This window comes from Andrena cerasifolii, chromosome 11, assembly GCF_050908995.1.
Source record: "Andrena cerasifolii isolate SP2316 chromosome 11, iyAndCera1_principal, whole genome shotgun sequence".
Taxonomy (NCBI): Eukaryota; Metazoa; Arthropoda; class Insecta; order Hymenoptera; family Andrenidae; genus Andrena; species Andrena cerasifolii.
Window position 1 is genome coordinate 499,928 of NC_135128.1, and position 13,310 is coordinate 513,237.

A 13,310-nucleotide genomic window follows, 5' to 3' on the forward strand; every position below is an offset into this window, starting at 1 on the left:
AAATTATTGGTAAGTAGTTTGTGTAGTGATCTATCGAATGGAATAAAGATTTGAAAGCAAAAAATAATTTACATCTGTGAAGTGAGGCTTGGCCGGTAGCCGTCTTAAGGCGGTATCATGTTAGTGGATCATCCTAAGTCAATTAAGGTGTTAGTTTAGCACCCTAATAATTGATGCGTGAAAATTTTACTTGTGCACCATTTAGCTATTTGCTCATGAAATTTGGTACCTATATACATGTAAAGAGAAAATATCCTCTCTAATTGAATCTGAGCGCGCTTCGGATACTCGGCGCACGCTTCGGAGTATGATTGACAGGTGGCGCATAGATTACGACGGAATAGAGAGAATTGGAGGGAGATAGGGAAGCAGAGCACATGTGCAATTATCCGTAAATAGATAAAAGACTACAAAATTATTAAATAGATAAACTGACAGGGAAGAGGAGAAAATTAACCTTTATTGCCGTTTCTCTGTTTTTCAGGTAAAACCATGGTACAAACTGTAAATATTATGTAAATAGTTTAAATAATATTTAACTCTGTTTTTCAGTGAAACAATTATTGGTTAATTTCATAACCTGCTCGAGAAAAGAAGAAAGAAATAGTGATTAACATTATAAAACGGCAATTTTTGTCTGAAAATGAAATTGAAGTTCAATTTTGAGGCGGTGGCTTGTCCCACAGAACCGAAAACAACGGTAATAGCCTTAACCTCACTTACGACGGTGCACGGAAAAACATATGCTATACCTGAGGATGTGGCATATATGGATCACCATGACAAATTGAAGAATACAGAAGTATTTAAAAAGATAAAAAAATCATTTGAAAGAAGAGGTGAAAAGATAAGTATATGGATAAAATTGTCAAAAGAAGTGCAGGAAATATACACAGACGAAGATGAAAACTTGCAATTTAATGGAAAATTTTTAAAAGAAATACAAAGAGAAGAACAAACTGAATTAACGAGAATATTAGAAAAATTGATTGACAAATCTGAAAAGAAAGAGGAAGAAGTTAATCTGAAGCATGTGGTGGACAAGTTTGTATTAGAAAAATTGCAAAGTAAGAAAAGTAATGCCAAACAATGGATACAGATATTTGAAAAAGAATGTGCTAGAATAAAAATACAGAAAGATGAAACTAAGATCGAACTACTAAGATTATTTCTGGATGGTGCTTGTCAGGAGTGGTATAACTCTATCATAATAAAAGGACAACATGGAGAGAATTGGTTAAGTTGGAAAAACACATTTTTAGAAACATTTACAAACAGAGGCTGGGCTAATAGAATGTACGCTTACAACTATAAATACAAGGACGGCTCGTTAGTAGACTACAGCATAAAAAAAGAAAAGCTACTGCTGGAAATAAATAAAAATATTGATGAGGACACGATGATAGATCTTCTTGCTTTAGGTTTACCACAGCCCATAAGAGAAAAAATTGACAGGGACAAATTAAAAGACACAAAAGATTTAATCAACGAATTGCGAAAGCATGAAAGTGAAATGGAAAAAAGGAAATACCCTAGATCAAATGATGGTAAGCTAGAAAATAAAATAAAAATAAAAGAAAGGAAGCCATGCAGCATATGTGAAAAACTAGGAAAAAATAACAGATACCACCCTGAAGAGAAATGCTGGTTTGAAAAAGGACAGAAAGATAAACCGAAGACGATAGGTAATAACTCTGTAATAGAAGTCGATTTGAACATGGAGAAAAAAAACGAATAACGACGCCGTTGATCAGAGTCAAAATGTTATTAGAAGAGAAATTGGAACTAGAAGGTATCTATGATCCGGGATCTCAAGTGTCCCTAATAAACGCAAAATGGATAAAAATAAAGAATAAAGAAGCTGATATGAATAAAATACTTCTAAAAACGGTCAACGGTGTCAATAAAACGAATGGCTTAGTAACCATTAAGATAAAAATTTTTGAGATAGAAAGAAATATAGATGTGTATATAGTGGAAAGAAATGATTTTGAAGACTTCATCATAGGGCTAGATATGATAACAATATTTAAGCTAAGATTAGATGAAAGACTGGAAATTTCACAAAATATAAAAATAGAAAGATCAGAAATTAAATTAAATAAAGAAGAAAACGAAATCACACAATGCTCGGTAAATTTCAACGAACATATGGAGACAGATGAATTTGAAATGAAAATAGAACACCTAGACAAAGATAAAAAGAAAAAAATAGAAAAACTAGTAGATAATCACAAATCAATATTTGCAAAAGACAAATACGACATTGGAATGGTAAAGGACTACGAAGCTAGAATTGATCTACAAGTGGATAAATATTGTAATAAGAGGCCGTACAGATGTAATATAAATGATAAAAAGGAAATAGAAGAACAAGTAGCTAAATTATTAGAAAGAAATCTGATAGAAGAGTCATACAGTCCGTTTGGAGCTCCGGTTACATTAGCATATAAGAAAGGTGAAGGGAAAAAGCGGTTATGTATAGATTTTCGCGATTTAAACAAGATTATTATTCCACAAGCACAGCCTTTTCCACTAATTGACGACATTATAATACGAGCCAGAAACTGTAAGTATTATACAACGTTAGACATAAATTCAGCTTTTTGGTCTATACCACTGAGAATTGAAGATCGAAGAAAAACTGGATTCGTAACACAAGAAGGACATTTTCAATGGACGTGTCTACCATTTGGCCTAAAGACGTCTCCAGCTATATTTCAGAGAATCCTAAGCAATATATTAAGAAAACACGAACTGACTGAATTCGCAGTGAATTATATTGATGATATTTTGATACATTCAGAAACATTCGAAGACCACTTGGAGCATATAAGAAAAGTACTAGAAGCAATCATGAAAGAAGGATTCAGGTTGAAACTCAGGAAATGCACGTTCGCAGCTAATTCGGTTAGATACTTGGGACACGTGATAGGAGAGAACACAGTTAGACCACTAAAAGACAATATAATATCAATTCAGAAGTTCCCGACTCCCACCACACAAAAACAAATCAGACAATTCTTAGGAAAGATAAATTTTTACCACGAATACATACAGAATAGTTCAATCTTACTAGATCCACTACACCGGCTATTGAGGAAGAATCAGAAATTTTTATGGACAGAGAAACGGCAATAAAGGTTAATTTTCTCCTCTTCCCTGTCAGTTTATCTATTTAATAATTTTGTAGTCTTTTATCTATTTACGGATAATTGCACATGTGCTCTGCTTCCCTATCTCTCTCCAATTCTCTCTACTCCGTCGTAATCTATGCGCCACCTGTCAATCATACTCCGAAGCGTGCGCCGAGTATCCGAAGCGCGCTCAGATTCAATTAGAGAGGATATTTTCTCTTTACATCTCCCCTTCTACGGATAAAAATTTAAAGAATTTTTAAAAGAACAGGAGATTAAATTAATTTTTACCGCTGTGAATTCCCCATTTTCAAATGGATTAAATGAAAGATTAAACCAGACCTTAGTGAACAAAATAAGATGCAAAATAAACGAGAAGAAAGAGAAGCTAGCATGGACATCGATCGCTAGGATATGTGTGGAAAGATATAACAACACAGAACATACAGTCACAGGATTTGCACCACAATATCTGCTAGATGGAACCAAATCGAATATTTTACCAAAAGAATTAAACGAAAGGAAAAAAGAAAAAGAAGATTGGTCAGAAGATAGAAAACTAGCCGTATTAAGAACAAAAAAATCACATGACTACAATAAGAAAATTTTCGATAAAAACAGAAAACCGTATGAATTCAAGGAAGGAGATATGGTATATATAGAAAACGGAAATAGATTGAACAGAACAAAATTAGAAGAATTAAGAATAGGACCATACAAGATAGAAGAGAAACTATCGGATTCGACTTATAAAATTAATACAGGACGACGAAATCAAGAAACTACGTTATTCCATATAACGAAGTTAATCCCTGTGCCTAAAGATGATTAAAAATTCTGAAATTTTTATCCGTAGAAGGGGAGATGTAAAGAGAAAATATCCTCTCTAATTGAATCTGAGCGCGCTTCGGATACTCGGCGCACGCTTCGGAGTATGATTGACAGGTGGCGCATAGATTACGACGGAGTAGAGAGAATTGGAGAGAGATAGGGAAGCAGAGCACATGTGCAATTATCCGTAAATAGATAAAAGACTACAAAATTATTAAATAGATAAACTGACAGGGAAGAGGAGAAAATTAACCTTTATTGCCGTTTCTCTGTTTTTCAGGTAAAACCATGGTACAAACTGTAAATATTATGTAAATAGTTTAAATAAAATTTAACTCTGTTTTTCAGTGAAACAATTATTGGTTAATTTCATAACCTGCTCGAGAAAAGAAGAAAGAAATAATGATTAACATTATATACATACACAGATCGTATCATATTATAATAAACCCACAGCATTTGTTTGTATGCTCACAAAAATCTCTAAAAGTACTGAACAAATCATTACCAAATTTGAACTACAGTATCCTTGAACAACAAGAAGGGAGGTAGGCTATGTTTTATGATGTAAAATATAATTAATCTGTAGAAAATGGTATGTACATAAAGAAGTCACGACTAAGGTCGGTATCAGATACATTGGCCGGTGCGTTTCGTGAAGGGTATTTTCCCACCATACCGCTTACCTGCCTCGGTGCTCCTTTTCTCAATGTTTTCTGACTCGCTCACGTTCCATCTCGCTCTCGTCGTCGCAGAACAAGAGTGAATCAGAAGTGGTGGGGATAGCACTAAGCTCCTGAAGTGTAGGACACACCGAGTTTTTAGCGTAGAAATACATACATCAGAATAGGTGTGCATAAGTTCCGAAAAAATTCAGGAGTTTTATTCAGCAGATTGGTTCTTTTTCGATATTTTCATCTCCTATTGGTTTACACATAGCTTCGTAAGGCACATAACTACTACGCTCAGAATAAATCTAGAGACGCGGTAGCGTCTCGACGTCAAGTACATGACAGACTCCTGTATATATGTCGACTGTCGCTACCGCCATTATTTACTCGTCGCAAGGCTATTCCAACCTAACCTGAAACTTATTTCATTAATATCTCATCACGCCTGCAATATTTTCTAAATTTAAAGGCATTTTTCTCATGTAAACCACATATAAGCTTTTGAATAAGACCGAATTCAATAAAATCGGTCCTCGCATGACAGATATATCGTAATATCGTCTCATGAATCAGTTGGAAACGGTGCTTTTTCTTCTGATTCTGATTCTTCAAGTCAAATTTTCGTCAACATAATACGTATACGCGTTACACGCACACATTCAGTCAAAAGAAAGACTAATACATGTCCCTTTCGTCGATTCGCTGACTCTCGGGACCATTCGGCAGGGATCGTCGTCAGTCGTTACACATATACAGGGTGTCCCAGAATTGAGGGACATCCCGGAACATGCAATGTCCTGAAGCAAAAAGAAATCGAAAAGTCCTAAACCGTTTTGGGATATGGAGTTTCGTTTTCGAGATATTAAGAAAAAAGCCCGACCAATAAGAGCGCGAGCCTTCCTCTGGAGCTCCCGCGCTAGCGTGGCCGCGTGCCGCGCCACGCTGCGACTACTAACAAGCAAGGCGGCATGCATCGAAGGAAATTGCGTAGAATGACAAATGAAAAAGACGTAACAAAAAATTTTAACCTTTTGCCATGGTTTGTTTGCCATTTAAAGTGAATAATGAATAAAGGATATATGGATGAAAATCATGCGTAACGTAAAACGACGAATACACAGTTAATTTTTTTTTAGAAGAATCGAAAATAATAATTATTTGGAGTGAGAGGATAAGGAACACGTAAATTTCCTTTTTTAATAACGTACAAACGAAAAGGTATGCAACAGGGAACGAACGAAAAGTGATCGTAGTTGGTTATTATGATAAAAATCCGTAGTTCAATAACGGCCAACACTGTTGTTGATAATGAACAAGTTCGTTTAAAAACTGCGACGAAAAATTTACGTACGGAAATTTGGAGCATTATCGCCTGCGTTAAATTTAAAAAATAATAGTCGCCAATAATATAACTGAAATTCACCCTTTCGGAAATTCACCTACAGCTTGACAACCTGTGTCGCTAGGTCACAGAACCGATCCTGGTCATCGACAGACGCGCCGAGTGCACAGCTGATCTCAGGTACACGACACAATCCAAAGTTAAGGGTCGCAACGTCAAGTGCGTTCGGGTTAATATACCGAATATTCACTTCACTGCACGCCTACTAAAACTCATCACTTAATTTATTTTTCATGGGACGTGTTGTTCCTACGTTATAAAAATTGGTAGAAATGAATTTTTACTTGGCGTTCGGAGCCGTGGGTATTCCCGCGCAAATTCTCACGCTGCAGCACTTGTGTCCTCGTTGTTCGGGATTACACCCAGAACATCGCGAAAAAACTCTTGAGCAGAGAATATTTCTGCGACGTGATTGCTTGCTGACTGACAAGATTTTTTCCAAGCGAGTTCTTCTACCCCCAAATAGTTTCTCTCATTCTATTATGAGTTGACCCCCACCAGGTCAAGAGGCTTCAGGTAAAAAGAACCCAGCCCTTTTTCGAAACACACGTGCTTCGCAGAAGTGCAACGAACGGACTATCGTGCACTTTCACGAAAGTCCGCGTTCCGTCCTTTTACTTCCAATGAACCCATTACTGCGAGGTAGGCAGCAGACACCACGTGTTTCGATTCGAAAGGGTCCGAAGAGAAGAGAAACAGAAAGTCTTCGAGTTGCTATAAAGAAAAAATCCTGTTTCCCTTTACCGATGCCCTGAGTTCACGTCTGCTAATCTAACCAATCTGTCCTGCATTCCTTCCACACGGCCACTGTCCTGAAAAGGCCCTCTTCAGAGCAATATCTCCTCCCCAAGGCCCACCTTCTCTCGCACGGAATACGTCGACGCATGCTTTTGTTTTGAAATTCAAGCGCGTGTTTAGACACGAGAGATAAGCAGGCCCGATTAGGACCAATCGAACTTCAAGCCCACCTTCTCTCGCACGGAATACGTCAACGCGTGTTTGTGTTTCGAAATTCGGGCGCGTGTTTAAACTCGAGAGATAAGGGATCCTTCTTTAATTTGAAGGTAGGACGAAGCAGGCGAGACTACGCGCAGTTTTGGGTAATTTATGGCTTACTTGGTTCCGCCTCGTAGCAGACGTGAACTCAGGGTATTCGAAAACGGAAACAGGAATGGTATGCCTCTTCTTCTTTATAGCAACCCGAAGACTTTCGGTTTCTCTTCTTTTCGGACCATTTTGAACCGAAATATGTGGTGTCTGCTGCCTACCTCGAAGCAATGGGTACATTGACAGTAAAAGGACGGAGCGCGGGCTTTTATGAAAGTGTAAGATCGTTCGTTCGTTGCACTTCTGCCAGGCACGTGTGTTTCGAAAATGTGCTGGGTTCTTTTTACCTGAAACCTCTTGACCTGGTGGGGGTCAACTCATAATAGAATGAGAGAAACTATTTGGAGGTAGAAGAAGTCGCTTGGAAAAAATCTTGCCAGTCAGCAAGCAATCACGTCGCAGAAATGTTCTCTGCTCAAGAGTTTTTTCGCGATGTTCTGGGTGTACCCCCCGAACAACGAGGACGCAAGTGCTGCAGCGTGAGAATTTGCGCGGGAATACCCACGGCTCCGAACGCCAAGTAAAAATTCATTTCCACCAATTTGTATAACGTAGGAACAACACGTCCCATGAAAAATAAATTAAGTGATCAGTGTTAGTAGGCGTGCAATGAAGTGAATATTCGGTACATTAACCCGGACGCACTTGACGTTGCGACCCTTAACATTGGATGGTGTCGTGTACCTGAGATCAGCTGTGCACTCGGCGTGTTTGTCGATCACCAGGATCGGTTCAGTGACCTAGTGACTCAGGTTTTCAAGCTGTAGGTGAATTTCTGAAAGGGTGAGTTTTAGTTACATTATTGGCGACTACTATTTTTTTAAATTTAACGCAGGCTATGGCTTATTTCCGGCGATAATTCTCCAAATTTCCGTACGTAAATTTTTCCTCGCTGTTTTTAAACGGCCTTATTGATTATCAACAACAGTGTTGGCCGTTATTGAGCTACGGATTTTTATCATAATAACCAACTACGATCACTTTTCGTTCGTTCCGTGTTGCATACCTTTTCGTTTGTACGTTAATAAAAAAGGAAATTTACGTGTTCCTTATCCTCTCACTCCAAATTATTATTATTTTCGATTCCATTTATCCTTTATTCATTATTCACTTTAAATGGCAAACAAACCATGGCAAGAGGTTAGATTTTTTTGTTACGTCTTTTTCATTTGTCATTCTACGCAATTTCCTTCGATGCATGCCGCCTTGCTCGGTTGTAGTCGCAGCGTGGCCCGGCGCGCGGCCACGCTGGCGCGGGATCTCCAGCGGAAGGCTCGCGCTCTGATTGGTCGGGCTTTTTTCTTAATATCTCGAAAACGAAACCCCAGATCCCAAAACGGTTAAAGACTTTTCGATTTCTTTTTGCATCAGGATATTGCATGTTCCGGGAAGTCCCTCAATTCTGGGACACCCTGTTATCTATATGTATACCAAGTGTCAATCCATCATAACCTGTCAAATGTCAAATAAGGCAAGTTGTCCAAATTGGAAATATCACGAGTTTTTACACTACATAAGCGACTGAATTATTGTGTCAATTAACAAGGTAAATCGCCAAAAGTTGTTAATAGACATAGCATTACGGGGGGCAACTACTTTAGATGCTTCAAAAAACAATTTTTTTTATTTCATAAATCATTAGCAAAATATCTGAAGAATATACCCTGAAAATTTCAAAACGATATTCGGATTCCTTCTAACGGTATGTATATAAATGATAAAGACTCTCCGCTCGACTCCCAAGCGCGCCCAGGTATCCACGAGCGCTGAGTCAGGTAGTCCCTTTTTATGACTCACCTGGTGACGTAGAGCATAGTACCTTTGCTTTGGGGTGGAACACATAAGTCAGAAGAATAGAATAGAAGCTACTATAGAAGCGTCACTGTCATTCTGGATTCAGTTTAACGTCGGCTTTTGCCTAGGACGCATCGTGAATATTCTACAGTTGCATAATGTCATCTTACCCAAAAGGTGATCATAACACATCTGTAAGACGCCTAAAGCCACTGAAGAGATCTTTCCATGGGAATCAGTTTACTAACAAAGATGCAAGTGAAACCGCGGGTCCGAGTGCTAGCGCGAAAAAACTTAGTACTGCTACGAGTGAAAACGTTCGTGTGAATCCGTTACACTCTTATCGTTTCATTGAATTTTTCACTGTGTTCACGGCGTTGTCTGATATCCTTATTTGTGGGAGTTGCAAGAAGAACATAAAATTTGAGAAACTGGAATCAGAGGCCTTGGATTTAAGATTGTTGTCAATCGCCGATGTGGACGAAGAGAAATAAATTCAGGTCCCTTCATCAATACTGGTTTTGAAATCAATCGTAGAATTGTATTCGTCATGCGTCTCTTAGGCATAGGTAGACAGGGGTTAAATACATTCTGTAATTATATGGACATCGGTAGCGGTTTGGCTGAAGAAAGTTACAATAAAATTTACAGTCATATCCATGTGGCTTCGAAGAAAGTGTTTGAATTTTGCTGTAGAAAAGCTGTAGAGGAGGAAAAGACAGAAAATGAGCAACGTGAGAGACCACTACTGGATTTAAAAGTATCTGGTGACGGTAGTTGGAAAAAACGTGGCATTAAATCGTTGTTTGGCATAACAACTCTCATAGGGTATTATTGTGGAAAAGTCGTCGATATGATGGTAAAAAGTAGTTATTGTCAAGCGTGTATATATTGGAAAAATAAGCCTCAAAATACAGTAGCATATCAAAAGTGGAAAGAAGAACATGATGAAGAAAACTGTGCATAAAATCACCATGGCTCTTCGGGAAGCATGGAGGTAGAATCAATGAAAGGGATGTTTTCGAGATCAGAAGAACTCTATGGGGTGAAATATGGAAATTACATTGGTGATGGTGATTCCAAAACTTTCAATGCAATCCTGAAACTCAATCCTTACGGCGATGAGTTTCCAGTTTGCAAGAGCGAATGTATTTGCCACGTTCAGAAATATCAGGAAAAAAGAGAAACTAAGTGGCAAAGGAAAATTGACCGAGGCTTTGTTGAAGAAACTTGCTACTTATTACGGATTGGCAATTCGGAGAAATATTAACAGCGTGGAGGACATGAAAAAGGCTATAATGACCACATTCCATTATCTGCAGTCTACAGACGAAAATCCGCGACATGAAAACTGCCCGGAGGGAGTCGACAGCTGGTGCAATTGGCAGCAGGCTACAGCTCTCGGAACGGAGCCTGAGCCACATCCACCCCCATTACACCCGGATGTACAAGAGCATATTCGTCCTATATATGAAGATCTATCAAGAGAGGATTTATTGCAGAGATGTTTAGGCGGTCATACCCAGAATTCAAACGAAAGTTTTAACTTCACCGTTTGGCTATTAGCTCCAAAACATCTCCATTCTGGGTACAAAGTAATCGATGTAGCGGCAGTTTTTGCTGCTATTTTATTCAACGAAGGAAATTCATGCCTACTCATGGTCATGAATGAATTACAAATCGTAGTTGGCAGGTAGAGCTACGGATATGCTGAGCAAATGGATCAGATGCGCGTGGTTCGGCAAAATAGAAGAAGTTCATTAGAGACAAAAGAAGCTCGAACAGCTCGTAAAGGGGAAATGCAAGCTGCAAATGAGTTCCATGAGTAAGAGGAAGGACTGCTGTATGGTGCTGGAATCGCTGATTAATCGGTAAGACACTTTATCATTTGATTAAACACATTTGAGTTTGAGTTTTTCGTTTGTGAAACTTTAAACGTGTTTTTCTCGAAACGACATTTTTTTCAATTTGCGGGAATCATAACTCAAAAACTAATTGATGGATCATCTTCAAATTTGGAACACGTTTACATTATATAATTTATTAAAACATAAACCTAAAGTTGGAAAGCTTAGATTGTTTAAAACATATTTATTATTGCAAAATGCCGGGAAACAAAATGGTAAAAATCGATCATTTTCTTTTCCAACACGTTCCAACATTAAATTCTCGATTTCTTTTCAAAAATTTAAGTTCATGTTCTTAAAAAACATCTCAAGAATGTATCCAAATTTTTTCGACTATTTCAGATGCTAATTGCGAGCTGCACGATTCCCGCAAGTCGACAACGACGATGAGGACACGCCAAGGGACATAGCGGATTATACCTTAATACAATGGATGAAACAACTTGAAAAAATTACCAGAGATATATGAAAACATGAAAAAATTATTGTTAGAGTTGCGGAAATTTCCGTTTTTTTTTTCGCAATAAAAAAATCCCAAAAATCATCTAATTTTCGGTCTCCTAAAGTGGTTGCCCCCCTTAAGAATTAAGAAAATAGATTATGGTTGACTGCTTGCAATGCAGAGCAAGTCACATTAGTGAAGAAAGTACGCTGAAAACACATCTTCCTTGATGCTTTTCAATTTTTTGTGAAAGACATTTGTAATTGTTATGAGTGTTTTGTCGGAAGGGCGCAAGGGATTTGAAGTCGCGAAGAACAGAGAAGGCACTCTCGAAGTGGTTTTAAACGCGAGGCGATAGCTGAGCTCTAAAGTATCTACGATAGCTTATTTAACTTAATTTACAGAGAATTATCTTATTAGCACACAGAGACGTTTATTGGTGTATTAAACAAGCACAGATTTAAGCTAGAATTATGAGAAGAACGAACACTGTATATTTAACACTTTATAAGAGAGTCGCAAATATCGTTATAATTTGAATATGTACAAGGTCAACAAGAATAAATTACACAAATTTTACACGCACTTAACTGTTACTAATTACAAGGACTACTGGTCCTTAAACTACTGATTAAGCAAAGCAAATAACAATTTATAATGCGAAGCAAATTCGCGTTAAGCGTTTCGAGGCAAGTTCGAAATCGCGATCGATTTCCTGGAAGGAAGAGCCTCCCCCTTCCATAGATCGCGAGTTGATGGAAGGGGACGTGTTCAGCTCCCCACATGAGCGAGCAGGCCGTTGCCACCTGCCTAATTATCGAGGCGATTTCAGAGATGACGTAACGATGCTTATTTTCATGTACAGTAATACTTTAATAAAATCCACAGTAGTTACCACGCTATTCATTAATTCATTAATTTTTTAGGTTCCCATTAACAATATTTCAATTCACCAATAAACAGACTAAACTAATTTTATTCCAAAACCAATAAATTGTGTGTTGAATATATTGGATACCTTCGTTCATTTTCGCTGAATTATTACCATTAGCATTTAAATTTTCTGCAACAAGACTTTCTGCCATACGCTCTCACCTCCTTCGGACACATTATGTAGTCTCTACACTCACTATAGCAAAAGGCCACTCTATTTCTATATAAGTTCTACGTTAAGTTGTATCCCCATAAAAACTTAAAAAAAGTAAAAAAATTACGGCAAGTACATGAAAAAGTCGTGGACAGAAAAGATTATCACAAAAAATAGAAGGTAATTATAATTACAACATAAAAAATGATGTGAAATCAAAATGAGCTGCAAGTACATATTAATCATACATTCCATTACTCATAACACGGATATTTTAATCCCATAAAAAAAAATCCGATTTAAAAACATTGTCGATAATTAATATCTTTACAAAACTAATGATGTACAAAAATGGCGCCAATTATCACAATGGCTATTTATACATAGAAAAAAAATGTATTAAATAATATTAAACAGATATATTTTTATACAAATAAATATTTTAATACGAATAAATATTTTATTCAAAATACTTGGCGCTGCGAAACCGAACAAATGATAATTGTCTTATTATGAATAATTTAAAATGACTCCCTTCCAATCTAAAATACTCAAATTGGAATGAAAATCAACGAAACCTGGTATACTGAGGTATTAGGTACCGCTGATAACGAATCCGTTTCAGATTTTTTGAAAAAGAAGATGGCGGATCCAATATAGCCGCCCAAACTCGACAAAAACTAGTAAAAAAGGGATCATACGAACGAAAAACTTTGTTTATTGAAATTCTAAAGCTATAAATTTATAGTTTATGAATGTAGAAAGTTGCATTATACTGTATAGAATGCTATACTAAAAAATAGTTGTTAGAAAATGGTAGATAACGATAGGAAAACCAACATTATTTACTAATTTTATCATTTCCACGGCAAATACTGCAAATACATGATTAATCTAAACATTGAATATCTATCCGAGATGAAAATAAAGAT

General features: G+C 37.2%; 1 protein-coding gene and 1 pseudogene across 3 annotated transcripts; both read left to right on the forward strand.

Annotated features, from left to right (window-relative positions):
- The first annotated feature begins 354 nt into the window (after window positions 1-354).
- Window positions 355-3,146, forward strand: LOC143374715 (uncharacterized). Of its 2 annotated transcripts, none has more exons than XM_076823081.1 (2): window positions 355-484; window positions 553-3,146. In XM_076823081.1, the coding sequence occupies exon 2, from the start codon at window positions 1,762-1,764 to the stop codon at window positions 3,139-3,141; it is 1,380 nt and encodes a 459-aa protein (XP_076679196.1). In that variant the 5' UTR covers window positions 355-484; window positions 553-1,761; the 3' UTR covers window positions 3,142-3,146. The 2 variants fall into 2 exon arrangements, with proteins under 2 accessions (XP_076679196.1, XP_076679197.1); XM_076823082.1 differs by having other exon boundaries at window positions 553-1,811.
- A 5,930-nt stretch (window positions 3,147-9,076) lies between these two features.
- On the forward strand, window positions 9,077-11,398 carry LOC143374575 (uncharacterized; annotated as a pseudogene). The gene is made up of 2 exons (XR_013086691.1): window positions 9,077-10,813; window positions 11,192-11,398. The product of XR_013086691.1 is annotated as an uncharacterized LOC143374575 (transcript).
- Window positions 11,399-13,310: the final 1,912 nt, after the last annotated feature.

Coding starts and splice junctions, on each gene's coding strand:
- LOC143374715 (XM_076823081.1), top strand. CDS start 1,762: ATGTTATTAGAAGAGAAATTGGAACTAGAAGGTATCTATGATCCGGGA.